Source organism: Eleutherodactylus coqui, chromosome 6, assembly GCF_035609145.1.
Source record: "Eleutherodactylus coqui strain aEleCoq1 chromosome 6, aEleCoq1.hap1, whole genome shotgun sequence".
Lineage (NCBI taxonomy): Eukaryota > Metazoa > Chordata > Amphibia > Anura > Eleutherodactylidae > Eleutherodactylus > Eleutherodactylus coqui.
In genome coordinates this window covers 205,345,000-205,370,813 of record NC_089842.1, presented here as the reverse complement: position 1 = coordinate 205,370,813, position 25,814 = coordinate 205,345,000, and the positions used below count along the sequence as shown (strand labels likewise).

The 25,814-nt window shown below is 44.2% G+C and overlaps 1 protein-coding gene across 2 annotated transcripts in view; it reads left to right on the top strand.

Moving 5' to 3' along the window:
• Positions 1-15,328, top strand: part of KNL1 (kinetochore scaffold 1) — a 44,826-nt gene extending 29,498 nt beyond the window's left edge. For both annotated transcript variants that reach the window (XM_066608659.1, XM_066608660.1), the window contains exons 13-26: positions 827-925; positions 1,932-2,047; positions 2,122-2,212; positions 2,319-2,435; positions 2,575-2,662; positions 4,249-4,320; positions 5,202-5,241; positions 6,381-6,479; positions 6,999-7,099; positions 8,582-8,650; positions 10,958-11,064; positions 11,253-11,371; positions 14,292-14,414; positions 14,609-15,328. In XM_066608659.1, coding sequence (XP_066464756.1) covers positions 827-925; positions 1,932-2,047; positions 2,122-2,212; positions 2,319-2,435; positions 2,575-2,662; positions 4,249-4,320; positions 5,202-5,241; positions 6,381-6,479; positions 6,999-7,099; positions 8,582-8,650; positions 10,958-11,064; positions 11,253-11,371; positions 14,292-14,414; positions 14,609-14,705 — 1,338 coding nt within the window. In that variant the 3' untranslated portion in view covers positions 14,706-15,328. The remainder of the gene's footprint in view (positions 1-826; positions 926-1,931; positions 2,048-2,121; positions 2,213-2,318; positions 2,436-2,574; positions 2,663-4,248; positions 4,321-5,201; positions 5,242-6,380; positions 6,480-6,998; positions 7,100-8,581; positions 8,651-10,957; positions 11,065-11,252; positions 11,372-14,291; positions 14,415-14,608) is intronic.
• Positions 15,329-25,814: the final 10,486 nt, after the last annotated feature.

The window sequence follows — 25,814 nt, the reverse complement described above, 5'->3', positions numbered from 1 at the left end:
ATATAGTTGCTAATGTGTGTCAATTGTTTAAAAAAATGTAATAAACATAGTTTATATTCAAAAAATAAGAAACATCATGGTGTGCTCCACTGCTTTATGTATAGCAGGCACAGTTGTCTTCTAGAAGCCTTAATGGGAAAGCTTGAGTTTTGACACATACACCGCATGTAAATATGTGGGCTAAAATGCACATGACTGTCTGAATTATGCCGCCTGTTCAGGTCCGCACACATTGTTATTTAATAAGTTTTAATTATACTTATAGGCAGTCTGTAATTAAAATTTATGATGCTCTGCATGTTGGATGTATGGGCTGTACAATGCAGATACACTATGTCCGTGTTATAGATCCTATTGCATCAGAATGCTCTTAGTATTACAGATACATATTACTTGTGGGCTGTTTTCTAGGGACAAAATTGAATTCTATAACCCAGCCTATTTGAAATATGGATGCAATATGTATTGATACAGTACAGAAAAATTAGGAATACCTCTGACTTCAGTAAGATTTCCATCTGCAAATTAGATCCATTGTATGTAGCACATACTACGTTTTCAAAATATGTGTATTTTTATACTCTTGTTTATAGACCCAGTGGGATGACAATAGGGGTAGATTATGGACAAAAGCGAAGTGCACCAGATTCTGATGAAAATGCCTTGTATGAAAGCATCCCATTTTTAATGTATATGTGAATAAAGTCTTGGAGGATGGGTATTCATGTGAAATTAAAAAGGACAATAAGGAAATTATGAATCTTTGTTAAAGTGTGTATTAAAAAAATAAGAACTTTTAAACAACTTTTGCATTATATTTCCTTAGAAATTTCAAGATGGCACCATTACAGTACAGGAATTTTTTGTACTACTAAGAATCCGCGTTCTTATCCAGAAGCCAAGATACAGTGAACTTCCATCCAAGGTGGGGTTTCTTTAAAGTTCCAGTTCTTGTTGATCTACATACCGTATACTCTAAGAATTGAAGTATTCCCATCTCGGCTACATTTTGTCAGAGATGGGAAATCCGCAGCCACTCCCGACCATCGCTCTTGGGTGTTACGGCGTCAGCATTGTGGTGTTTTTGTAACACCCGTTGAATTGAATAGGAATTACAGAAACCGCATAGCACAGAATGCTACACGGTTTAAATGACAGCCATTTACTTCAAAGGGGGTTATGGAAAATGGGTAAGGATGCTATCCCTGCTGTTTCTGTAACACCCAGCTATGAAATGCTGAGATGGGAATACCCCTTTTAGAGCAATGACAATTAAATTCTGTTTCTCTGCGTAAAAGATGGGGAACTTTTTCCTGGATTCCAAAACCCTGTTATGAGAGCATACTTGGGCCCACCTGGATTTAAGGGGGACTTTTTCATTGGGATTTCCACTACAAAGTCCCTCTCTTCTATACACATTGATTGTAAAACTGACTTCCACTCTGACCTTGATATTTGACCCCTGGAGTGCTGGGCCTTATTTTCTTTGTGGTTTTGCACATTAATGACCGAGGCATATTCTCCTTCAGATGTTCCGCTGACTCTGTTCGGATGTCCTGATTGACGAGAGGCCCAATTTGGCAGCTTGGTGGCTTTGTAGTTTGTAGCCAACTCCTGTTTTGGGTGTGGCAGCCTGCTTTTACGGGTAAACTGGTCTTACCAGAGGAGTCTCGTCCTTTTTGGATAATTTTGTATTTATATACGTTTATCTCAGAGTGCGGTCCTTTTAATTCTGATATCTGTTGTGGAATTCCCCTTATAAGAGTCTGGTTCATCTAGGTGCCGTAACCCAGTAAGAAGGGGGGGGGGTTCCTTTTGCAAAGGGGAATTTGTGTGAAATACAGGTCACAGACATGAACTGATATGCTAGAAGAACTATTCAGACATTACATGTCGCAACTGAATAATCATGGAATCTTCTCTTTTTACAGCGTGGCATGAAAGAAGACCTAACTGCAATAGAAATCCTACAAAATCAGTATATACACCAGCCTAAACTACAGATGTATGAGGAGGAGTGTCACACTTTGTACCAAACAATAGAGGAGTAAGTGCTGTTACAGGTTAAGTATCGCCAATTCCAGAAGGCCATAGCTAACAGGTTTATTTTGTATTTACCAGACTAAAGGGGTCTACAGAGCTGCAGCACAAGCCTTTAGTGCAAATTAACAGCTTCCTCTGGGAAGCACTCAGAATGTGTTCAGAAAATGAGGTAAAACGAAGTGTTTCATAGAGGCAGATTGAACTTTTTTTTTTTCTATAAGTTTGTGTACGTGACAAAACATTCTCTCTTTCCACTTTCCCTTCATTTAATCTAGTTGATGTACTTCGGAGTGACCCTGAAAAATATGAAGTCCTTGTATTCCAAGAAAAGTAAACTTATAGCTCATGAAGAGAAGGTTTCTACATACAGTAAACTGCTTCATACAGCTCAGGTATTACTTCCTATCAACCTCTTTGTCTCTGTTAACATTTGTGCATGTGCGTTTCGTAGCTGATGGGAAATGTGAATTTAGCAAACCAAGCATTGTTTTTGCATTTAGTTGTAATGGAACTTTGCTTTCTATGAAACAGACACAATGGGAGAATCTGCAAGCAAGGCTACATGAGACTGATGAGCTTCTCACAGAGCTTGATAATTGTATTTCCACTCTAGAACTTGGTATGTTTGTGTTTTGCGTATATCATAGTAGTTTTTCCATGTATGGTTATTAACTTTGTTATTGAATATCATATATTCAATCCATAGTAAAAGTAAATACTGTGGATAATATTGTAGCATTTATTCTTGTACTGGTCCTGATTTACAGATATATATTGGGTATAGGAGATCTATGTAGTCCAGTTTTTGCACTGTCATCTATGCTACAATACCCCTAAACGCTGCGGATCACCACTGATTTGCCAATTAGTGCCTCGACTTGTCACTTTAAACATTGACTAGTCCAGGAGCCACCCTGCAATCAGCAGAGATCCACAACATGTATGAGCACCCATAGATTTGGATCACCTAGACAGCATTTAGAGCAAGTACAAGTAAACTAATGTATCTGAGGGGTTTATTCTCACTTTGCAGTCATATCTAAACTGGTTGAGGCAAAGACTGTGGAATCAATCATAGTTCACATTGTAGTTAAATGTGGTTGCTATACTGCCCCTTTTCACCTGAGTAGTAATACTACATCAGGTACCCGAGACCACTTGAATACATTGTAGTATTGGGAGATATATAGATAGATTTTTTTTTTTTCAATTGGCAGTAGTATCAGTTTCCCACAACCGGACTTGAATTACGGATTCTATAATCGCAGTCTGCGCGGACAATATGCAGTAATACACTGGCATTGAAAGGCATGGACTTTCGCCCAGATGTGCTGGTAGAAATTATGGATTCCACGAGCAGAAGAAGCTTCATTGAACTCTATGCATGGTGCATATGCGGATTTGCTCACAACTTGCTAGGAGACAAGATTCAGAATCCATAATTTAGAGAGTGGGAGAGAATCTGACCCATTTTTGTGAGCCTTTACTAACAATTACAGTGGCTAAAGGGGAAATGATAATTGAGGAATCCAGACTGGTTATGAGGAGACAGTGCATAGTTTTGTTGCTGTTAGGAAGGTTAGGGCTTATTCGCATCGGCAAATAATCTGGCCGTGCTGTCCATGTATATCATGGACAACGCATAGCCCAATAATGGTCCATTAGGCTATTCAAATGTATAATCATGGTCCGCTTGAAAAAAATCAATGCTTGTCCTATTCTATTAAATTTTCGCTGAGAAGACTAAAGGTCACTAGATTTCTCTCACTCCCCCCCCCCCCCCCTCCATTCACATAACGCAGCGGCTGTTCACTACTGAACGGCCACTGTTTAAACTGAACGATCAGCTCATCTTTTAAATGAGCGATGAAGCTCATCGTTCAGTTTAAACAGCGGCCGTTCAGTAGTTAGCGGCCGTTGGTATCTCAATGGAGAAGGGCGGGGAAGGGGGGGTTGAGGAGAGAAATCTGTGCTGGCCGCTCCATTAGCATAGGCCTGCACAGGAACGCAGAGACACAGGGACGAGTGTAAGACATGCAATATGTATGATCTGTGCAGATGAGACAACAGGTGTCATGTGCTGTCCGATGCATGTTGTGCCCAAGATTCTTAGGTGCAACACACATACATCCATGTGAATAAGCCTCTGGAGAAATTAATTTGTCAGAAACTGCAATTAACATTTTGATTTTTCTTTCCTGTAAGAAACTACCAGACTGAATGAAGAATGTGGAAGTGAAAGCCTGGCCGGTAAAGGTTGTGTGCGAATACAGGCAGGTGAGTGCATAACATGCTTTAGTACATTGTGAGTAACATGATGCAAGTGTTGGTCCTTATGTCCATTTACAATGAGGCTACACACAGACATGTTTTCCGTTAGTTTTTTGGAGTAATTGTGCTTTTTTTTGCTTCGACGAATAGTCTAATTAAAATAAATTGTTTGGATTTTTTTTGTCCTGTTCTTGGAAGAAAGTAGTACATGTCAATGTGCTGTGTACTACACATCAAACAGCACACAGATGGTGTCTGATACATACACACAGACTGCTTATGTTCGGGTTTCTCTGGCTCAACTGTTTATCAGTCTGTGTATTTAGCCTAAGGATACTGTCCCGTGCTGCATTTGGTCTAAATCCTGCTGATTAAAGGGCAGTATTACTAGCATAATCTTTCGCATTTATGTGGTTTATGCAATTCTGGAATGTATTCTAAGGCTGGGTTCTCACTGGGCGGATTCCCAACGGAAATCCCGCGGTTTGGCCGCAGCGAAAAACCGCGAAACTTCTGCCGGGAGAACCGCTGCTTCAAAACCCGCGGCGGTTTTGAAGCAGCCCGGACGCTTGCTCTTCTGCTGTGGCCGGCGCTTCCATAGAGAAGAGTGCGGCCGCAGCGGAAGAAGAAAAAGAATGAGCATGCTGCGGCCGGCTAATCCACCAGGACTAATTCTGAGAAATCTCGTCCACATGGCTGGCTAATCCCGGGATTAGCGGCCGCATGCGGATTTGCCGCGGCGAAATTCTGCACTGAATTTCCGCGGCAAATCCGCCCCGTGTGAACCCAGCCTAATAAAGCAAAATGGTGTTTATTCTGAAAGTATAACTTCTCGGTCTGAATACACTACTTACTGTGGTTTTTTTTTTCTCTGATGTAATAAACAGAAATTGACTGCTTAAAGTCACAGGAGCAGCTTTCTATCAGGTAAGTTTCTTCAATGCACACTAACTATAGTATAGTTGTAGTCTTAATATATAGTTATGAGGTGCTTATGTACATGAAATGCCAAGATATGGTATTGCAAAAAAACTTGTGTTCTCAGCCATCAAATATCAAAAATGCACTAAAATTTTTTCTACAATTTTGGCCACTAGTGTAGAAAATACTCTTGCCTGTGGTGGCTGCATTTCCCTCTTTCCCCTGTGACCTCCTTCTTACAAACATAAGGCAGAATCAGCTTGGACTACACTTCTTTCTACATTCCTCTACCCAAAACACTAAATACTTATCTAACCATTTGATCACTACTAGTATAAAAATGGTATATAATTGTAACAAACCTTTTTCCCTGAATAGAAGACAATGTCTCTCATTAATTTTTACCCCAAAAGAGGCACAGGGTCTTATTTTCAGAGGGTGTTTTATACTTGCCGTCCAGGTCCCTCCCGCTGTGTCCAGCGCTCATGCAGGCTTCCATGCAGTCCTCAACGCAGACGGAGCATCCCTTGCTGGTAACTGGGCTTGAATACACCACCTCCAGCAATCGATTGGCTGAGGCGGCACTCGTGAACCAATCAAAGCCGGTGCTCAATTAACCAATCACAGCCATTCACTGAATGCCTGTGATTGGTTCATCGAGCGCCGGCTCTGATTGGATGAGGAGACGCTTGTAAAATCAGAGCAACTGCTTGCTGGAGGCGGGGTATTCAAGCCCTGTTACTAGCAAGAGATGCTTTGTCCGTGTTGAGGACTGTACTGAAGCCTGCAGAAGCACCAGAGACCAGCGGGAGGAACCTGGACGGCGTCTGCTAGGTGAATATTTTTTTTTTTTCCCTCATGTAGTGTTAGGGCTTATTTTTGGCATAGGGCTTTTATTTCAAGACCCCCCCCCCCCCCTCTCCCAAAAATCAGGGTAGGGCTTCTTGGGATAGGTCTTATTTTTAGGGAAACACTGTAAATATAAGGTCAAGGCTACTGAATAGCAGAACTGCATGTTTAAGCTCTCAAATATTTCACCAATGTTTTCTATGTAAAAAGAAAAATGTATATACTTTTACACTACAGAACATAAGATACGTAATCCATCATTGTGAATGTTTTGCACTCCACATTGGCCTTTGTAGGGAAAGCCTGGAACTAGAAGAAAGGAAACAGGTCTTGGGACAACTTGACTGCCTGCAAGAAGAAGAACGTGTTAATCGCAAACATTTACAAGAACTCAGGTAGCAAAGTCAAAGTAAACTTGTGTTAAAGATAACCAGCCTCATGCATAAAAAGTGAAGAAACAAATTGTTCCTTATACCAACCAGACAAAACTCTCCCTCAAATTGGGTATCAAAATTTTTGGTCAAAACTGATAGATCTTGCTACTGATCTGGCAAATGGTCAACGGCTGATTCTGTTATGGGACGTTATTGCCAGCCAGATAGTGTCATGGCTTTTCAGATTAAGGACTAGCTATATAATCCTTATAAGACACCACTGTCCCTGAATAATACACTTAGATGCTCTATGCTCCCCCTGATTCTTGGAAAATATGTTCACTTGCAGCAGATTTGCTGCAGAAATTTCTACAACTGAACATTTTTTTTTATTATTATACATATTTTATTTAGGTGCATGCCACTGAAAAGACGTCATGAGGAATGGAATAAAGATATATTCTATATGTATTTTGTGTATATTTTGCACCTTAATTATCTGCAGAGTGGAGAGAGTTTTCAAATCTGTTTTCATTCCAGTTACACAGAATGGGAACTAGTTGAATGGACGGACCAAGCAGCAACTTTTATTTTCTTGTATAATTCTCTTGAACTTTCTGTCACATTTGGAGATTCTATTGGTAGGTGATTTCATACTTTAACAGAGTGATGCTTCGTGAGATTGCTCCATTGCAATTACTGTGCTCGACTAGCATTTTCCATACTTTATGTACAGTGAAGCATGTTTATATGTGTAATATAGTTTGCAATTGTGCTCTTTTTATGCTTTATGGGGGGCCTCGCACGAACTGATTCCAGTTGTGGAATCCATGATCAGGGTCCGCGCGGAGGATCTGTGGCAAAATGCAGGCATTGAAAGGCATGAATGTTCGATTTTTTTTTTTCCTTCATACTCGCGGAAATGAATTGCGAAATCCGCGAGCATAAGAAAAACCACAGCTCGCTGTATTTTGCCGTAGACTGCCTCCATTGAAGTTGGAATAGGCCACCCGGCACGCAGCCCATATGTAATTAACATATAGCGTATGGGCTGCGGGTACCCAGGTCATCGCTTAGCGATGCCGCAGGAAATACAAACATTTGTGGGAAAGAAAACTGTACTCCGCATGACCACCACAGTCATCCTTAATACAGAAAACGTAGGTACACAGGGTGACCAGTCTTAATGTTTTTATTGCAGATTGAACCCTTTTAAGACCCAGGGTGTTTTGGTCCTAAAGGATCAAACCCTTTTTTTTAGGGATTTTACCCATGTGGTGCTTTTACTGCCCTATGTTTACTTTGTTTGTTTTTCCTTTAGCTAGTAAAATGTATCCTTGGTGTTTTTTTGTTTGTCCCCCCCCCTCCCCCTGTGATATATAATTTTCCCACTGCCTTTTTTTTTCTGAATTTTACAGTTTTCTCCCGTAGCTAGTGAGTCCATAGGGGCTGCATCTGTAGAGGAAACCGCTTCTCCCTCCTCCGGGTCCTTGGCTGTGTTTGACAGTCGAGGACCCAACCTGCTCCTGCTTGATTGCAGAAGCTTTAATACGTGCTGTACTCTTGCTATCGGCCGAAATTAAAGCCCAGGGCGAAGTATTGTAAATTTACCGTACCTGGTCCTTTAAAGGGGTTTTCCAGCTCTAGGGTGAAAAAAAAAATTATGATCAGTCCCCAGGAATAGGTGTTCTGTAGCTAATTGGCAGGAGTTCTCCACTCGCGACCCCCACCACTTTGAGGATACGTCATCAATTTTTTTTCTTCAAGAGCTGGAAAAACCCTAAAAGTCCCATTGTGCTGGGGTAACTGGGGTGCTTAAAGTGCAATTTGCTTCCTATCTCAGTCCTTGCTGCCAATTATGTGTTATGAACTGTAAAAACTATGCCATCCAAATGGTCTCTAGGTGGCTAATAATCCAGTCAGCATTAAGACCATATAGACATTCTCAAACCAAGAATAACTACCCTATTTATGAAAGCTGTATGCTCCTTATATCTTCTATGCAGCAGTCGGCTACCATGGAACACCAAGTATATTTAGTGCAGAAATGGCCTATGTTGTGCTATATAATCTGTGAAATGGCTTTTCTCTGATATAGAATATATTATCTCTTGTTTGTTCAGATGGTGAATGCTTCAATAAGAAACCTTGCAGAAAAATTTCAAGTGTGACCGTAGAGTCTCAGCTGGACGGTGAGTCCAATCATTCTTGAATTTTAAAAGTATCAGCAGGAAATTCAAGTTTAAATGCTGGTTTGTGAAGCAAAGTCATGAAACCCAAGTCATCACTTCAGGTTAAACGCTGCTGCTTCTGAAAAGTGCAGAGCAGCTTGACAAAATTCTACATATAATTCCTCTTAAAAACTAGAACTGAGTAAAAGAAAATTAGCAGCTGTATGGTGGTTATAAGGCTTTCCAACTATTTTCTGACAAATTAAGGCCTCACTCACACTTCGCAATTGGACCAGTACTTTTCTTCTTCTTAGCCAAAACCAGAAGTAGATCCTGAACAGAGGGCAATACGCTGGTCACTTTAAAAGGATGTTCTAGGCTTTTTTAAACTGACTTACCTTTGAATAAGTAATCAGTAGTTGGAAAGGAGTCCGCTGATTGGGATTCCCGTCCATCAGTTGATCGGTCACCCCACTGTCCAGTATATTGGGCCTGATGTCGCTGTCAATGGACAGGTAAAGAAGTGGGAGGGCCAGCTTCTCTCATTGAAATCATTGGGAGTGCCATGCTTCTATTCTAATCTCCTGCTCCTCGTTGGACAGGACAAGATGTCCAGTCCTGTCAGTAACAGAAGCAGAAATTGCAATCGCAGTGTTGCACTCCCATTGATTTCAATGGGAGTGAAGCCAGCACTCGCTCTCCCTGAGCTAATCTCTGATGGCCGCGTCTGGCCCGCTGTACTGACAATCAGCTGATGGATAAGGATCCTGAATGGAGGACCTCCATCCATAAATTACTGATGACCTACCCAGAGGATAGGTCACCAGTTGAAAGAAGTCCAGAATACCCCTTTTTAACATACAGTATTGGTTCCAGGACAATCACTGTATGTTAAAAATATTGACAATGTATAGACTAAAAATCTATGGAAAACTGGTTATTAGTTCTGAAGCCACAAAGGTAATACAAAGGCAGATGAAAGAAAATTGAGCAGGATAACTAAAGCAAGTCCTTACATATAAAAGTCAGAGCTGCAGGAAGCTGTAAATAACTTCTATATAGAGGACAGGAGCTTCTTCAGGGTCCTGTACAGTACACAGTGTAGCAGAAAATATCATGGAGCCCCCTCACCAGGGGTCCAAAGATCAGCTCTGGCACAGGTGTAAAGATAAGTGTGGAACATGTAGTACCGTACTGCGGAGAAGCATTACCAGACAGTAAACTAGTGCATGCATGTCAGTGATGCGGGTGTTTTAACAGTGAAACGCCCATGCTAATTGGCTGGATTGGCAGCTAAAGTGCGTGCGCTGCAGATGCGGGCTGACTGTTGCATTGTATGTTAAATCTGATTTCAAGTTACAATGGTCTATCCTCCATTACTGTATGTTGAAAATACTGTATCCTGAGGCCATTGTAACTTGAGGAAATGCTGTGTAATAGAAACGTGTATATTATCTATATAGTGCCAACAAATCCCTCAGCACGTTACAAATCAGAGGGTACGTCTACAAATCAAACCTTACAGAGTTAAACTAATAAACAACTGAAACAAGAGGAATAAGAGTCCTGCTCACAAGAGCTTCCAATCTGAGGAAATAGGAGTGACACAAGGTACAAAATTAAAGTAGGCTATATATTCTATACGCTTTCTTAAAGCTGATCAGGAGTGCATTCAGGAAAGAAATACTAATGGAGTACTGAATGCTAAATGAGGCCTTAAGGTCCATTTACAAGGGACGAATGTCGGCCAAACGATGCCCGACACTGGTCCCTGTGTTTCTTCGCTCCCGTGCTCTCCTGCAGTAGGGGGGCAGGGCAATGCAGGAGATTTCTTTCCTCTCGCTCCTCCGCCTCTTTCCATTGAGATACACAGCGGCCGTTCACTACTGAACTCTGCTATTTAAACTGAGCGATGAGCTCATCGTTTATGCGGCATTAAAGACCAGTAATGAGCTCATTGCTTAGTTTAAACAGCTGCCGTTTAGTAGTAAACGGCCACTGTGTTATCTCAGTGGAGCGGGCAGGGGAGCGAGAGGAGAGAAATCTCCTGCACTGCCCCGCCTTACTGCTGGCCGCTCCATGAACGAGACAGCTCTGCTAGCTCCCGTGCAGGAGCGTGGAAACGCAGGGACGAGTGTTGGGCATTGTCTGCCTGGCATTCATCCCGTGTAAATGGACCTTTACTCTTGTTGTCTTTGCATTCCTAACTTAAAATGGACCTCTGTCCATATGCTGTTGTCCCTGATCGTCGTCCCTCTTGTTTTCCTAGATGTTTACATATAAAGTTATGTAGCAAATCATTATTTTGCTTTTGCGCTTCCTTTGCAGACGAAGTTGCTCATCCTTCATCTGTTCTAGTCCATAGACTGATTTTACAGTATGTTGAAAAGGCAGCTTTCAATGAGTCCTATAAAAACCAGAATAACCTACCTCAGGTAATCTGTAATTGCCAACTACTGCATTTATAACATGTGCATGGTATTAGATAGGTGCATAATTTCATAGCTGCTATCTTGGATCATCCCACTTAATTTCCTGTCATTTGCTGATAACTTTACTGTTGATGCTCAAAATTAATATTTAGACTGTTGCATTATTTTAAATATGCACTTTTGTTTTACAGCTTCTTTCTAATTTGTCCCTTGTGGTGAGCCGATGTAAGTTACTTGGAGAAGAGCTGGAGTACCTAATAAAATGGGGGGCAAAGTATAACATTGTGAAGACCCAAGTACAGAGTCTACAGTAAGTAATTTTTCTGCAAACATTCAATTATTTCATTTTTGTGTGATACTGATTCAATGTTAACATAAAGCAAAACGCTTGTATTTTCACACTTTAAAAAATAGTCAGACAACCCGTTCAATGAGCAGCTAGTCATGCGATAAAATTAAAAAAAACAAAACATATTCTCCTCTCTTCTTCCTCCAGGAAACTAAAGGGCTTTTGCAGTACTGCATCTGTACAGACAGCGGAAGTCAGGTGACCACTGCAGCCTGGGATGAATATTTTTTTCCCCCCCAATGGGCTAAATTTGCTTCTGCCTCCATTGGGTTTTTTGCCTTCCTCCTGTATGAACAATGCTGGTGGAAATAGGCTGAACTAGATGGACATTGTCTCCCTTCAGCCTAACATACTATGTTATTATGTAAACTGAGGCGGCATAGTTCTTCTGGCACCAGTGCTCACATCCTAGATGCCAGTTCATAATGGTGAGGCTGCAACTTCTGGCTTAGTGGCTAGAGATGAGCGAACGTACTCGGATAAGCACTACTCGTCCGAGTAATGTGCTTTATCCGAGTACCTCCCCGCTCGTCCTGAAAGATTCGGGACGCGCTGCGGAGCGGGGAGAGCGGGGAGGAACGGAGGGGAGATCTTTCTCTCCTCTCCCGCCCGCTCTGCCCCACTCCCCGCTGCGACTCACCTGTCAGCAGCGGAGCGCCCCGAATCTTTCAGGACGAGCGGCGAGATACTCGGATAAAGCACATTACTCGGACGAGTAGTGCTTATCCGAGTACGTTCGCTCATCTCTATTAGTGGCACCTGAATTTTGCGATCAGTACAGAATTGGAGCACCATGGGAGCAGTTTAGCTGTTTCTTGGGGAGAGAAGTGAGGAGAGTATGGCTTCTTTTGTACTTCTATCACATGACCAGCTGTTTTTTGTTTTTTTTGTTTTGTTTTTTTAAGAGGGTTGTCGAGCGTAAAAATTTATTTAACTTTGCAAACACTTAGCTTTACTTATTATGAAGTGTTTTATGGGCAATCATATGTTCTCTGTGAATTGGTTACAGTCAGGTAAGCTAGCCAATCACCTTTTTGATTTTACTTTAATCACATTTTCTACATTTACAGCCCGACCTCCTTATAAATTCTGAGTAACTACAATGCACTGCTGGAAACAGCCACTTGACTGTTATAGGGTTTGAGCGAAGATAGTTAATAGCTTATTGGATAGAATTTATATTTTTACATTTCATGAGAAATGTATAACTTCACTACAGAGCACGCTCCAGTCGTTTTCTTGAAGGATACAGTCTTCCCCTCAAGCAGTAATCAAATATAAACTACTTTCTCAGAACATATTGCAGCAAAAACATTTCATTGAGTTGTTGTATACCGTTCTGATACCATCCGAGGAATGTCCCCATGCTCAAGCTCTATGTTTCCATCCTTAGCTGGTATAGAAATCTATAACGAGGCAAAGGCTACCTACGTAATGAAGTGGTGGTGTGTGTTGGCATAATACTAGAAATTGATGGAGCTGGAGATACAAAATTACTCAGCTAATTTGTGTGTATTTTTGGCACAATATTTTGTATTAGGATTGTATTGCATGGGGTAGAGGAGTGTTTCACATAACTTAACACTCTTCTGATGCGCGCAATAATTGTATGGCACACTCCGTGTGTAAATGCATGAAGTGACCTTGGGAGCTGAAACTACCGCATACAGGGAAGTTGTTGGCTGTCTTTTGACAGCTGACACTTGCCTGCAAGAGCCACGATTTAGAGGGGACTTTGTTCATGATTTAACTATTTAAATGCTGCTGTCAATTTTGACAGCTGTGGGCCTGATCATGATTGTTGTCTGTGGCACATCTTTAATACAGAATAATGCAATACTATAGTATTGCAGTGTGTTATATAAGCAATCAAATGATCAGAAACTCAAGTTCCCTATGGAGACTAAAAAAAGGGAACGTTTTTTGTTGTTTTTTTTTTTTAAAGGGAGTTTGTCAACAATGCTGTCCAAACTGCAGGCATCATATCCACGGAGTAGACTGATATAAATAAAATACAAGTTCTACTGAATCTTTCCCTGTAAAAACTATATATTTCTGAGCTAAACAGTCCAATGGGTGGTCCGATCAGTGATTGGCAGCTATCTGTATGACTGTACATAGAGGAGTAGCTGCCAATCACTGATGGGACCACCCATAATGCAAGTTATACTGAATCTGCTAAGCTCCTCCTGCTCTGTAATATGCTGTCTGCAGTTTAGGCACAAAATTTAAGGTGACAGATTCCCTTAAAAAAAAAAAAAAGTTTAAACCCCTCTTTTCCCAGTCATATTAAAAATTGGCATAGTTGTGTCTGTAAAAGTCTAGTTTATTAAAATATCACACTTGATCCCACTTGGTAAACGCTGTCACCCAATTTCAAAATAATCGATTAAAAGGTTGTATGTACCCCAATATCAGCCAAAATCAAAACTGCAGATCACCTTGTGAAAAAAAGGCCTCAAACAGCTGCATAGATAGAAAAAGATAGCAACAGAAAATATATATATTTTTTAAGATTTTTATTTTTTAGCACTGCATTAAAAAAAAACACATGCATTTGGTATTACCGTAATCATACTGACCCACAGAATAACGAGAAGAGGCCTATTTTTGCTGCACCATGAGCACTGTAAAAATATCTTCCCAAAATGCAGTCTTTCCCATTTGGAAAGATACTAAGTTTTCCAATATACAGGAATATGCCAATATTTAACATACTGTTAAATGGTACCATTTGAAAAATACAAATAATTCTGCAAAAAACAAGCACTCATGTAGCCGTGTCCCCAAATAAAAATGGGGAAATGTGTAAATAAAAAAAATAACAAAAATGTAAAAGATAATCAATTTGCATCTGAAGGTTTTCAATTTTCTCTCCTAGGATTAAACTACTGTTTTCAAGTTTGGCGGCACTTGTCAAGTTTGAGCTGATAATTCATCTTTCGGACACCTACCCAACTGTCCCTCTGGCCTTTACATTGAATAATCTTATTGGAAGCATTACGTAAGTACAGATGAGATTCATTCCGTGCTGGTGTTAGCTTTAAATAAATTCTCCTCCACAGCATGTCAGCTGACAGTCCAGAGAAGTAAACTGTCATGTGGATTTGTTCTCAGGACTGTAGTGAGTGCGATACTGCTCTAGTATTTGGGCTTGTGTACTTTGATGCTAACATGTTCTTTGCTTTTACATTTCAGAAAAAGCAGAGTTACTGCGATTATGTCAACGGTACCCACTGGGCTCTGGTATTTGAAGAGAACCGTAAAATCCATACACACAAATCTGCTTCTTTAAATCTGTCACACTTTTAATCCACATATATGTAACATGTTATAGGTTTATCGTTCGTTGTTTAATAATTGCAAAAAATGCCGCTGCTTTGAGCAATGCCGTACCAGCTGTCGTTTGTTCCTTTTTTATTCTTGTAGCAGTGAAGAGCAATAGAAAGGCTTCTAATCAGTTAAAAATTCCTCCCTGGTTATAAAAATTGCATCCCACACCTTTACCTTTGTTTGTCATTGACTGCATATTTTATGCTGGCATGAAAAAATAATTTTGTCAGCAGCACGTGTAATTAGGATACGCTGCCAGCACTTGTAAACTGTATGTTTGGAGATGAATGATTATTGGTCTTCATACTCATGATTGCTGCATGTAGATTAATTGTCTATATTATTGATTGCCACTCATTACGGGCAAGAAATCTGCTGTGACTAATAGAGAGCAGTCCCAGGCAAGGACATATCTACTGAGGGGGATCCTGAAGTTTCCCTTAGTAGATCTTCATCTTTTGAGTGTTTCTTTGTCGTCATGGAAACTGCACTGTACAGATGTTAATATTATTTATGCCTCCTGTTTTCCAGAGACCTTTTACATTAAATATTTTCTCTGCTTCTTTCTAAATAAACGTATGTACATTCTGAGTAAAGTGTTTAATTAGAGCGGTCAAACTGAATACAATTAAGAGCTGACACTGTAATGCATGACATCAATAATTTCGGTCATCATCGTGGTAGGACACTAATGGCCCTTTTTATATGAGTAGACGGTTGGGTAAACAACTGCATGAGCGCAAACGTCTCTGCTAAGGTAGTCTGCGCTCCTGCAGAGCATTTACACTGACAGATTTCACCGCTGGATCACGGGCTTCTTGCTTAACCCTTCATCTTCTATGTGAAGCGAGGAGCGTTTACACAGGACGAGAAGCCAGCGATGAGTTTTAGGCTGACTGAAAAGTCAGCTTAAAAACCTGTGAACTAAAAGTGAGCAATTTGTGCATTTACACTGCAAGATTATTGCTCAAATTCGTTCATTTGAACGAATTTTGAGCAATAATAGTTGCGTGTAAAAGGGCCATAAGGAAGTAATTAAATTAACTCCTATAGTGAATGTGTCCCGATTTTAATATTATACAAGCAGGAGATGGTACAATGCCTACAGGGTGCCAATGTCTGACCTTTTTTGATAGGCCTTGCAACAGGACTAGTAACAAAAGCCCAAACCGGAGTCTTCTCCAGAAAGAAAAGAAAATCTTTTATACATACAGTTTTAGGGGGTTTGCCCCTCATCTGTGTACAATAGGCTACTGGTTGGCTGGGTGAGAGGTCTATGACGTGGGTTAGGAGGGGTATAGTTTCTCCTTGTAAAGAGCACATAGTAGGTGTGAGGAGACTTATGAGGCCATGCATGTCTGTACATGATTATCTATTCCTTCTGGAGAAGACTGGCTTACAGGAATGCTGCCTTCTAAGGGCCCTTTTACATGGGCTAATTAATAATAATCTTTATATAGCGCCAACATATTCTGCAGCACTTACAATACAGGGGAAGTAAAACAAGACCACGGTTACATGAAGTAATCAATTGATGGAAACAGTTGGGGTGTGGGTCCTGCTCCAACGAGCTTACATACTACAGATAATGGGGGCATACAGAAGGTAAAGGGGCTGGAGATGTGCACAATATGGAGAGGTGGAGCGTGAGGGATGCTTTACATAGACAATGGTCAGGCCATATAGTGGCGGAATCGGGATGACTGCAGGTACCGGTTGTTCACGGCTAGCGAGGATTGCAGTCTGGATATGGTATGCCTTCCTAAAGAGGTGCATTTTAAGAGCACGCCTGAAGTTTAGTGCGTCGGTGATTTGCACGAATATTTTTTTGGTAACGCGTTCCAGAGGACAGGTGCTGCTCTTGAGAAGTCTTGGAGGCAGGAATGAGAGGTTCAAAGTAAAGGGGCACTCAATCTGATTTTATTAGCAGAGTGGAGGGCGCGAGCTGGGTGATGAATTGAGATGAGGGAAGCAATGTAAGGCAGGGCGGTGCTGTGGAGCGCTTTGTGGATGAGGGTAATGAGTTTAAATCGTATTGTGTATTTGACGGGCAGCCAGTGCAGTGACTGACACAGGGCAGAGGCATCTGAGTAGCAGCCAGACAGGAAGATGAGCCTGGCTGCCGCATTCAGAGGATGGATTGGGAGGGGTAGAGTCTGGGGCAGGGGAGGCCTATCAGCAGCGAGTTGCAATAATCTAGCCGAGAGTGGATGAGGGCAACAGTGAGCGTTTTTAGCGTGTCCGCGGTGAGAAAGGGGCATATTTTAGCAATTGTTCTTGAGGTGCAGCTTACAGGTTTGGGCGAGAGATTGTATGCAGGGGGTGAAGGAGAGATCTGAGTCAAATATGACCCCAAGGCAGCAGGTGTGCTGCCTAGGAGTTATGGTGGTGTCACACACTGAGATGGAGATATCAGGATGAGGTCTGTTAGTAGAGGGCGTAAACAGGAGAAGGTCAATTTTTGAGAGGTTTAGTTTTAGGTAGAGAGGACCTAGTGTTAGTGAGAGCAGACAGTCGGTGGTGTTCTGGAGGAATGTGCTATGATGTCCTGGGAGGAGGTGTATAGCTGGGTATCATCAGCATAGAGATGGTACTGGAAACCAAATCTCATGATGGTCTGTCCAATGGGGGCTGTGTAGATGGAGAAGAGAAGGGGGCCGAGGACTAAGCTCTGGGGGAAGACACCCAACGGCAATGGGAAGAGGAGGGGAGGTAGAGCCAGCAAAGCAGACACTGAAGGAGCGGTCGGATAGGTAGGAAGAGAACAAGGAGAAGGCAGTGTCCTTTAGTCCAATAGAGCGAAGCATACTGAGCAGATGTTTGTGTTGAATGCTGCGGAGAGGCCAAGGAGGATCAGTAGGGAGAAGTCTCCCCTCGATTTGGCAGTCAGGAGGTTGTTTGACACTTTAGTCAGAGTGATTTCTGTCGAGTGTAGAGGGTGGAAGTTGGACTGTAGAGGGTCAAGAAGAGCGTTTTCTGAGAGATGGCTTATTAGGCAAGAGTAAACCAGTTGTTCTAGTAGTTTGGAGATGGTGAGGTTTGAGATGGGTCCGATAGTTGGCAGCATCGGTCAAGTCAGGAGTTGGTTTCTTTAGCAGAGGGGATATGATAGTGTGTTTAAGGAGGGGAAAGTGCCAGAGGTCAGAGAAAGATTGAATATAGTGGTGAGGTGGGAGATGACCACTGGGTAAAGGGATTGCAGGAGGTGTGAGGGTCGCTAGAGCAGGTGGTGGGATGAGCAGAGGCGAGCAGTCTGGAGACTTCTTCCTCTGTGGCTGGTCTAAGTACAGAGGGTGAACAGGAGCTAGATGCAGTACTGACAAGACTAGGGTCAGGGTTAGTCTGGGATTGGGAGGTTATTTCCTGCTGGATGTTGTCAATTTTCTCTTTGAAGTAAGCAGACAGCTCTTTAGCACTGAGATCTGTCACGGGGGCTGCAGGTTTGGGCTGAGAAGAGAATGGAAAGTGTCAGTCTTTTAGGGTTATGGGATAGTGGGAGACAAGTGAGGTGAAGTAGACTTGTTTGGTGTGGTGGAGGGCAAGATTGTATATTCTGAGCATGAATTTAAAGTGGAGAAAGTCAGCAGGCTTTTGAGACTTTCTCCACAGCCGTTCAGCACACCTAGAGCCGGATGAATCGCCTTTTTAAGCATGAGCCAGGGTTGCCGCGGTCTATATCTAATGGCTGGGGTTAAGGGGGGGCACCGCTTCATCCAGGGCATGTTTGAGAGTGGTGTAATGTGCTGCAGCCAGGTTGGGGCAAGAGAAGAGAGAGATGGGGGACAGAAGACTGTAGAGACTCAGCAAAACTTTTGGTTCGAATGGCGTGGAGGTTCCTGTGCGTACAGGAGGTGGGAGGGTCTGGGGAGATACTAGAAAGCGTGACATAGAAAGAGAGGAGGTTATGGTCCGAGAGGGGAGTTAGTGAAGTTGGGAGCAGAGATGGAAGATGACCAGATCCAGAGTATTGCCATCCATGTGAGTAGGAGAGGCTGTGAGTTGTGAGAGACCAAGGGAGGAGGTGAGCGATGGAAGCTGAGAGGCAGATGAGGAGATGGGGTCGTTAGTGGGAATGTTGAAGTCTCCTCCTAGGATGAGGGTTGGGATTTCGTAGGAGAAGTGGGGGAGCCAGGTGGCAAAGTGGTCCAGAAACAGGTGAGGAGCACCTGGGGGGGGGGGGGGGGGGGGGGTCGCTAGACAACTGCTACTCGCATGGATGGTAAAGCCGTAAGGCATGTACCTCAAATGATTGGAAAGTGAGTGAGGGTACTGGGGGGATGACCTGGAAGGTGCATTGTGGGAAGAGAGCACCTACTCCTCTCCCTCGCTTGTCTTCTGGTCTTGGACTATGGGAGAACTGCAGGCCATTGTAAGACATTGCAGCAGGGGAGGCTGTGTCAGATTGCTGTATCCATGTTTTTGTTAGCGCTAGCAGGTTTAGGGATTTAGCAGTGAAAAAGTCATTGATGGGGGGGGGGGGGGGGAGTTGCATGCTGACTGGCAATTCCATAGCGCACATTGAAAGGAAACGGGAGGATATGCACGGACTAGTGATTGCACTAGAAGGGTGTGTCAGTGGGGCAGGTGGGGAGAAATAATTAGGGGCACTAGAGGGTGGGCCAGGATTGGGAGAGATGTCCCCTACTAGTAGCAGCAGTATAGCGGGTGAGCAGGTGGTTAGGGGATTTATGAAGGCGATAGTTATGTTTCACTGTGGCTTCAGGGGGATTGAGACGTTTAAGGAACGTAAAGAGCTCATGGGTGAAGAAAGGAGAGGCGCTGATGTGGTTAGAATGCCCCAGAGGTGGGCGCTGGATGTAGATTTGATAGAAAACAGTGAAGATAAGAATAGAGACCAGAGTAGTAGTGATGGTCAAGGAGTGCAGTGTTTTGGGACAATTGATGCAACATACCTGTCTCTTGTCCTGTTGCACTGCCATGTTTAAACTGCATAGAAGTCACACTTGCTCACGGGCACACTTTATCACATGGAACTGCCACATGCCAAATTTCAGCAGGAATTTGAAGGATTATCACAGTGTAAAGGCATGCCTGACTGCATGCAGAAAAGTGAATGACAGATCAGTCTGTGTAAACATACTGCTGTTCATCTGAACTGCCTGCTTACTGTGAATGCTGGCGGATGGACCAAAATGATCTCCGGCCCGTTCCTCATCCATTCGCTCAGCAATGCACATTTTTGTGTATAAGCAGAGGAACGATTATGGCTGGGACAACCTGTAAGGCATCTGCGCCCAACAGGTCGTTCCGTGTAAAAGGGCCCTAATAGGCGATGCCATAAAAGTCTTGTATGATCTCTTATTTGCATATTATAAGGCCATGCATGCTTTTCTGGGCAATTTTAGTGTCCTCACACTTACTAGGTGTTCTGCACAAGGATAAACTACCCCTCTGGGCGAAAAAGGTAGACCATTGCTTTTATACTAATAGTAACTGTACAACACTCGAGTGAAGAGTATTAGCACATTGTTTTTTTTGCTTTTTTCACCAGTCGTCTCCACGACAGCACCAATTGAGATTGCCTCCTCCTGATAGGACAGGAACACACAGAGGTTAAAAGCTTCCCCACTTTCCTCAGTGTCTTCCTGTCCTGCCAGGAGGCAGGATCTCTGAGAGGGGCTGGTGGAGAAGCCAGCCAGGATTACTTACAGGCGGATCGGAGGGCAGTGGGTCAGCCTGTCCTCCCTTCCAAGCCAGATGACTCCCGGGACGCCACATGGGGTGGTAACCCCCGGGCCAGGTTCCTCCCGCGGCGGCCCATGGGGGGTACAAAGCGGGAGCCTCAGTCCCCCTCGTCCTCCCTGCAGAAGTTACAGCGCGGCGCTCCAGGAAGCCCTTTGACGGCGGGGGACGGGGCACCGCGTCACGTGTCTAGCGTGATGATATCGCGTCTGCATCAGGAGGGGGCGGGGCTTAGCGCAGGAGCGCGAAAATTTTAAAAAACATAGGAACCTGAGAGAAGCCAGAACAGCCAGCACTACAGGTCGCAGGGTGTCTGCAGCACCGGTACAGAAATGAGTGCTCCAGCCCCAGAGACAGCTGAAACCTCAGCCTCAGCGGCCGTAAGTAGCCAGTGCGGCAAAAAATACAATGCAAATATCCAGTATGTTGTGTATGGAAAAATTGCATATTTACCCGCAAAAATGCTTTGTTTGTCAGGGGGAAAGAAAAGACATTCCCCCCCCCCCCCCCCCCCCGAACAAAACCCAGAAAATGCGTGGAATGCGGCACGAGACTGCCAGCTACGTACCAGAGGCCCCTATGCAAGGCATGCGTAGCTAGGGTAGTCAGAGATGAATCGGGGGGATTCATGGAGGACGTTAGGAAGCTGGTGAAGGAGGAAGTTAGATCAGCCCTAACGTCACAGCTGGCACCGCCAGCGAAACGCCAGAAAAAGGCGTATGTTCCCGACGAGCCTTCCGACTCCGAGAATTCTATCGGGTCGGAGCAAGAGGAACAGGCGGCCCGAGGAGTCCTCAGATGATGAGGGCCCCAAAAGATACTTATTCCATCAGGACAATTTAACGGAATTGATTAAGTCAGTCAGGGATACACTAAAAATGGAAGAGCCCAGAGAGCCACGTACTTTACAAGACGAGATATTCGGGGGACTAGGGGAGAGGCGTGAGCATACCTTCCCTGTCCACAAGAATATCACCAAAATAATCCAGAAAGAGTGGAGGAAACCAGACGCAGGCTCCTTCTCCGCTAGAGGGGTAAAAAGAAGGTACCCATTCGAGGAGGAAGTCTGCGCAAGCTGGGAGGAAGTACCTAGGGTAGACGTCCCGCTGGCCAAAGTAGCCAGGAGGACGACCCTGCCCTTTGAGGACGCCGCACAGTTAAAAGATCCCATGGATCGCAAGGCGGAAGGCCTTCTAAAGAAATCATGGGAGGCAGCGGCAAACATACTTAGGCCAGGGATCGCAGCCACTTGTGTGGCGCGGACTCTAGGGGTATGGCTCGAACAGCTGGAGCTACACCTAACCAATAAGACGCCGAGGGACCAGATTCTAAATTCCCTTCCGATCCTGCGTATGGCAACAAATTTCCTAGCGGACGCCGCGGCCGAGGCTGTCAAACTCTTGGCGAAAGCTACAGCCCGATCTAACTCAGCCAGAAGAGTGTTATGGCTGAAATCGTGGTCAGGCGACCTAGGCTCAAAAAATAAGCTATGTCCTCTCCCATTCTACGGCCAGTTTTTGTTCGGACCGGACTTAGACAAGATTCTAGAGAAGGCGGCCGACAAAAAGAAGGGATTCCCGGAAGAAAAGCCACAGAGAGGGAAGACCTTCTTCCGGACCCCAGTGCAACAGCCCGAGGCCTACCGAGGCAAGGGCAAGACAGGCCGCTGGAGTTACCCCAAGGGGGGCAGAGGAAGGAACATCCTTTTTAACCCCCACCAGGGGGAGCCAAAGCAGAGACCCTGACGCCATCCCCATAGGGGCAAGGCTGGGGAGCTTTGTGGATCAATGGGCCGCGATTTGCGAAGGCCCATGGATCTTACAGCAGGGATACCGGATAGAGCTGGTGTCCCTCCCCAGAAGAAAATTCATTATCACGAGAGGCTCCAAACAACAGTTACACCTACTAAGGCAAAGTGTTCGGGACCTGCAACAACTAAACGCAATATCCCCCGTACCGCAAGACGAGGAAACCCAGGGCCACTATTCCAGGCTCTTCCTAGTAAGAAAACCCTGCGGGAAGCAGCGGATGATAGTAAACCTGAAGCCTCTGAACACCTGCATCAGATACAGAAAATTCAAGATGGAGTCCATCGCCTCAACGATAAAGTTGATACCCAAAGGAGCCTACATGGCATCCATCGATTTAAGGGATGCTTACTTCCACGTACCGATCCACGAGGGGTCCCGGAAATACCTAAGGTTCGCAGTGGATATGGGCAAGGGAATAGAGCACCATCAATTCAGATGCCTGCCCTTCGGGATCTCCTCAGCACCCAGAATCTTCACCAAAATTATGGCAGAGGTAACCGCCTACCTGAGGAAGAAGTCGGTCCTAATAGTACCCTACCTGGACAATATTTTAATAATAGAGTCCAGAGAACTCCTAACGGAACACCTGGGGATAGTGCTAGAACTTCTCCAATCCTTAGGATGGATCATAAACTGGGAAAAATTCAGCAAAAATACATCCCAAGCATGGTGAAAACATCCCTGCATTGGTGGACATCCCCAGAGAACCTGCGGAGAGGGGTTCATTGGCTAAAAAACCCAGCCACTCACATCACAACGGACGCAAGCGCCTGGGGATGGGGAGCGCATGTGGGGAACCAGTTCTTTCAGGGCCCCTGGCCTCAAAGGACGAAAGAACAGTCCTCAAATTACAGGGAACTACAGGCCGTATGGCAGGTCCTACAGCAGTTAGGGAACTCGCTACGGAACCGGCATATAAAGATACTGTCAGACAATATCACCGCAGTCGCCCATATACGACACCAAGGGGGCACAAGATCTCCTGCCCTGCAAAACATCACACAGAAAATCTTTCACTGGGCAGAGGGCCGGATCCTTTCGATCACGGCAACCCACTTGAAGACTTTCTGAGCAGGAGGCAAATAGACCCAGGAGAATGGTCTCTCCCTGGAGGCGTTCAGAATCCTGACCAACCGGTGGGGGACCCCACAATTGGACCTGTTCGCAACCAGGGAAAATGCCAAAGTAAGCAACTTCTTCTCCCTCCGGCCGGGAGATCGGCCGACAGCAGTAGACGCCCTAGGCCAAGACTGGGAAGAGGGGCTGGCATAGCCTCTTCCCCTATACCGTTGATCCCCAGAGTCTTACAACATTTCAGAACCCAGGTATGCACACTAATCCTGGTGACCCCCTTCTGGCCCAAGAGAAGCTGGTTCGGTCTTCTAGCAACATTGAGCGTCCAGGACCCAGTCATCTTCCCTACTTGGACAGATCTTCTATCGCAGGGGCCACTGAACCATCCGAGCCTAGACAAGCTCCACTTAACAGCATGGCTCTTGAGGAATCCTCACTAAAAGAGAAGGGATTCTCAGAGAGAGTAGTAGAAACGTTAATGTCCAGCAGAAAAAAGACGACCCACCTTATCTACCAGAAAGTTTGGAGAAGGTTTTCCTCATGGAGACAGGGAAGGGATCGCGGGGATTCTATCCCGGACATCCCTCTAATCTTAGAGTTCTTGCAGGAGGGCCTAGAGATGGGCCTCTCTCCAAGCACCCTGAAGGTCCAGGTCGCAGCCCTTAGCGCCATATGTGACACAAAGTTCTCAGACAACAGATGGGTCAACAGGTTCCTAGCAGCAGCAACTAGATTACGGCCTAGGCCCATAAATCTTTTTCCAGACTGGAACCTTAATTGGGCTCTAAGGGCCATGACAACGGTACCATTCGAGCCGATCGAAGCACTACCCATAAAAATGCTTACTATCAAGACCATTTTCTTAGTAGCAATCACCTCCGCAAGACGGGTTAGCGAGCTGCACGCCTTGTCCATTCGCCACCCGTTCCTGAAAATCTCTGACACCAAATTAGTATTTAAAACGGACCCGGCGTTTATGCCAAAAGTAGTATCACATTTTCATAGGTCCCAAGACATAATAATTCCCTCATTTTTTAGTAAACCTAAAAACGAGGAAGAAAAAACCCTAAGCTGCCTGGACGTTAGGAGAGCAGTCCTAGGCTATATAGATGTGACAAGCCACTGGAGACGGGACGACAACCTGTTCGTCCAGTTCAGTGGCCCAAATAAAGGGAGCAAAGCAGCGAAAAACTCCATAGCCAGGTGGATCCGCCTGGCCATTATAGAGTCCTATAATGCCCTCGGGAAGGAAATCCCCTTAGCTCTTAAAGCCCATTCTACAAGGGCAGTAGCATCCTCATGGGCCGAACATAGCTCAGCCTCGGTCGAGTAGATATGCAAAGCCGCAGTCTGGAAGAAACCCACATGTTCATTAAACACTATAGGGTAAAAGTGCAGCAGGACGAGGACATGGCCTTTGGCCACAAAGTCCTCTCGGCAGCAATCCCACCCTAATAAACTTTAGTTGGTACGTCTCAATTGGTGCTGTCGTGGAGACGACTGGGGGAAAAAATGGATTATACCTACCCGATAATCGGGTTTCCAGTAGTGTCCACGACAGCACCCGTACCTTCCCCCCCTAAATTGATGGAAAAGAAACTATAGAATATATAATAAATAAATACATAATATAATTTTATAATAAAAAAACAAACAAAAAAAAAAAAACAACTAAAAACCCCGGTTAAGGGAAGAAATTTAAGTTGAGCTCCTACCCCGGCAATTCGTTAGAATCCACTGAGGAAAGTGGGGAAGGGGGGGAGCTTTTAACCTCTCAGTGTGTTCCTGTCCTATCAGGAGGAGGCAATCTCAATTGGTGCTGTCGTGGAGACTACTGGAAACCCGATTATCGGGTAGGTATAATCAATTTTTTTTTTTTTACAAGGTCTATTGTCGGGAGATCCAACTTCATGTACGTATTAGATCAGACGGCGGAAACATGGCATATTTTGGTGTGTACTAGCTTCTCTCTCGCTAACAGTGTGTAAGCCTGGAAGAAGCCACATATCCCGCTAGTTTAATCTGTTATCACCCAAGGTCAGTTTGCCTTTAGCTCAATACTCTATGAGTATAAAAGTATCTAATAATTATCTAATGACTGTTCTTAAAGGGGTTTTCTGGGTTGTACAATTTTTGTAAATCCAGCCCCATGCAGTAAAACAAGTATATACTCTCCTCTCCCCGCTGCTTCAGTTCTGGTCTGTGATGTCACGTTTATGGGCTTTCCCAGCTAAACTCCGTTGGCTGCTGCACCTGTGACATCCCGTACACCGAGCAGCCCTGCAGTCTGCATATAAGCACAGAGTATCCAGGAGCGGCGTGGTACGCAGTCTTGTTTACTGCATGGGGCTGGAATTACAGAAATTGTAGAACTCTGGAACCCCCTTTAACAGGAGCCAATTTATGTGTACCAAGTGTCTAGGCTCTTTTACTATCTGGTCAATCACGATGATATACTTGATTGGCTGAAATGACTCCTACCA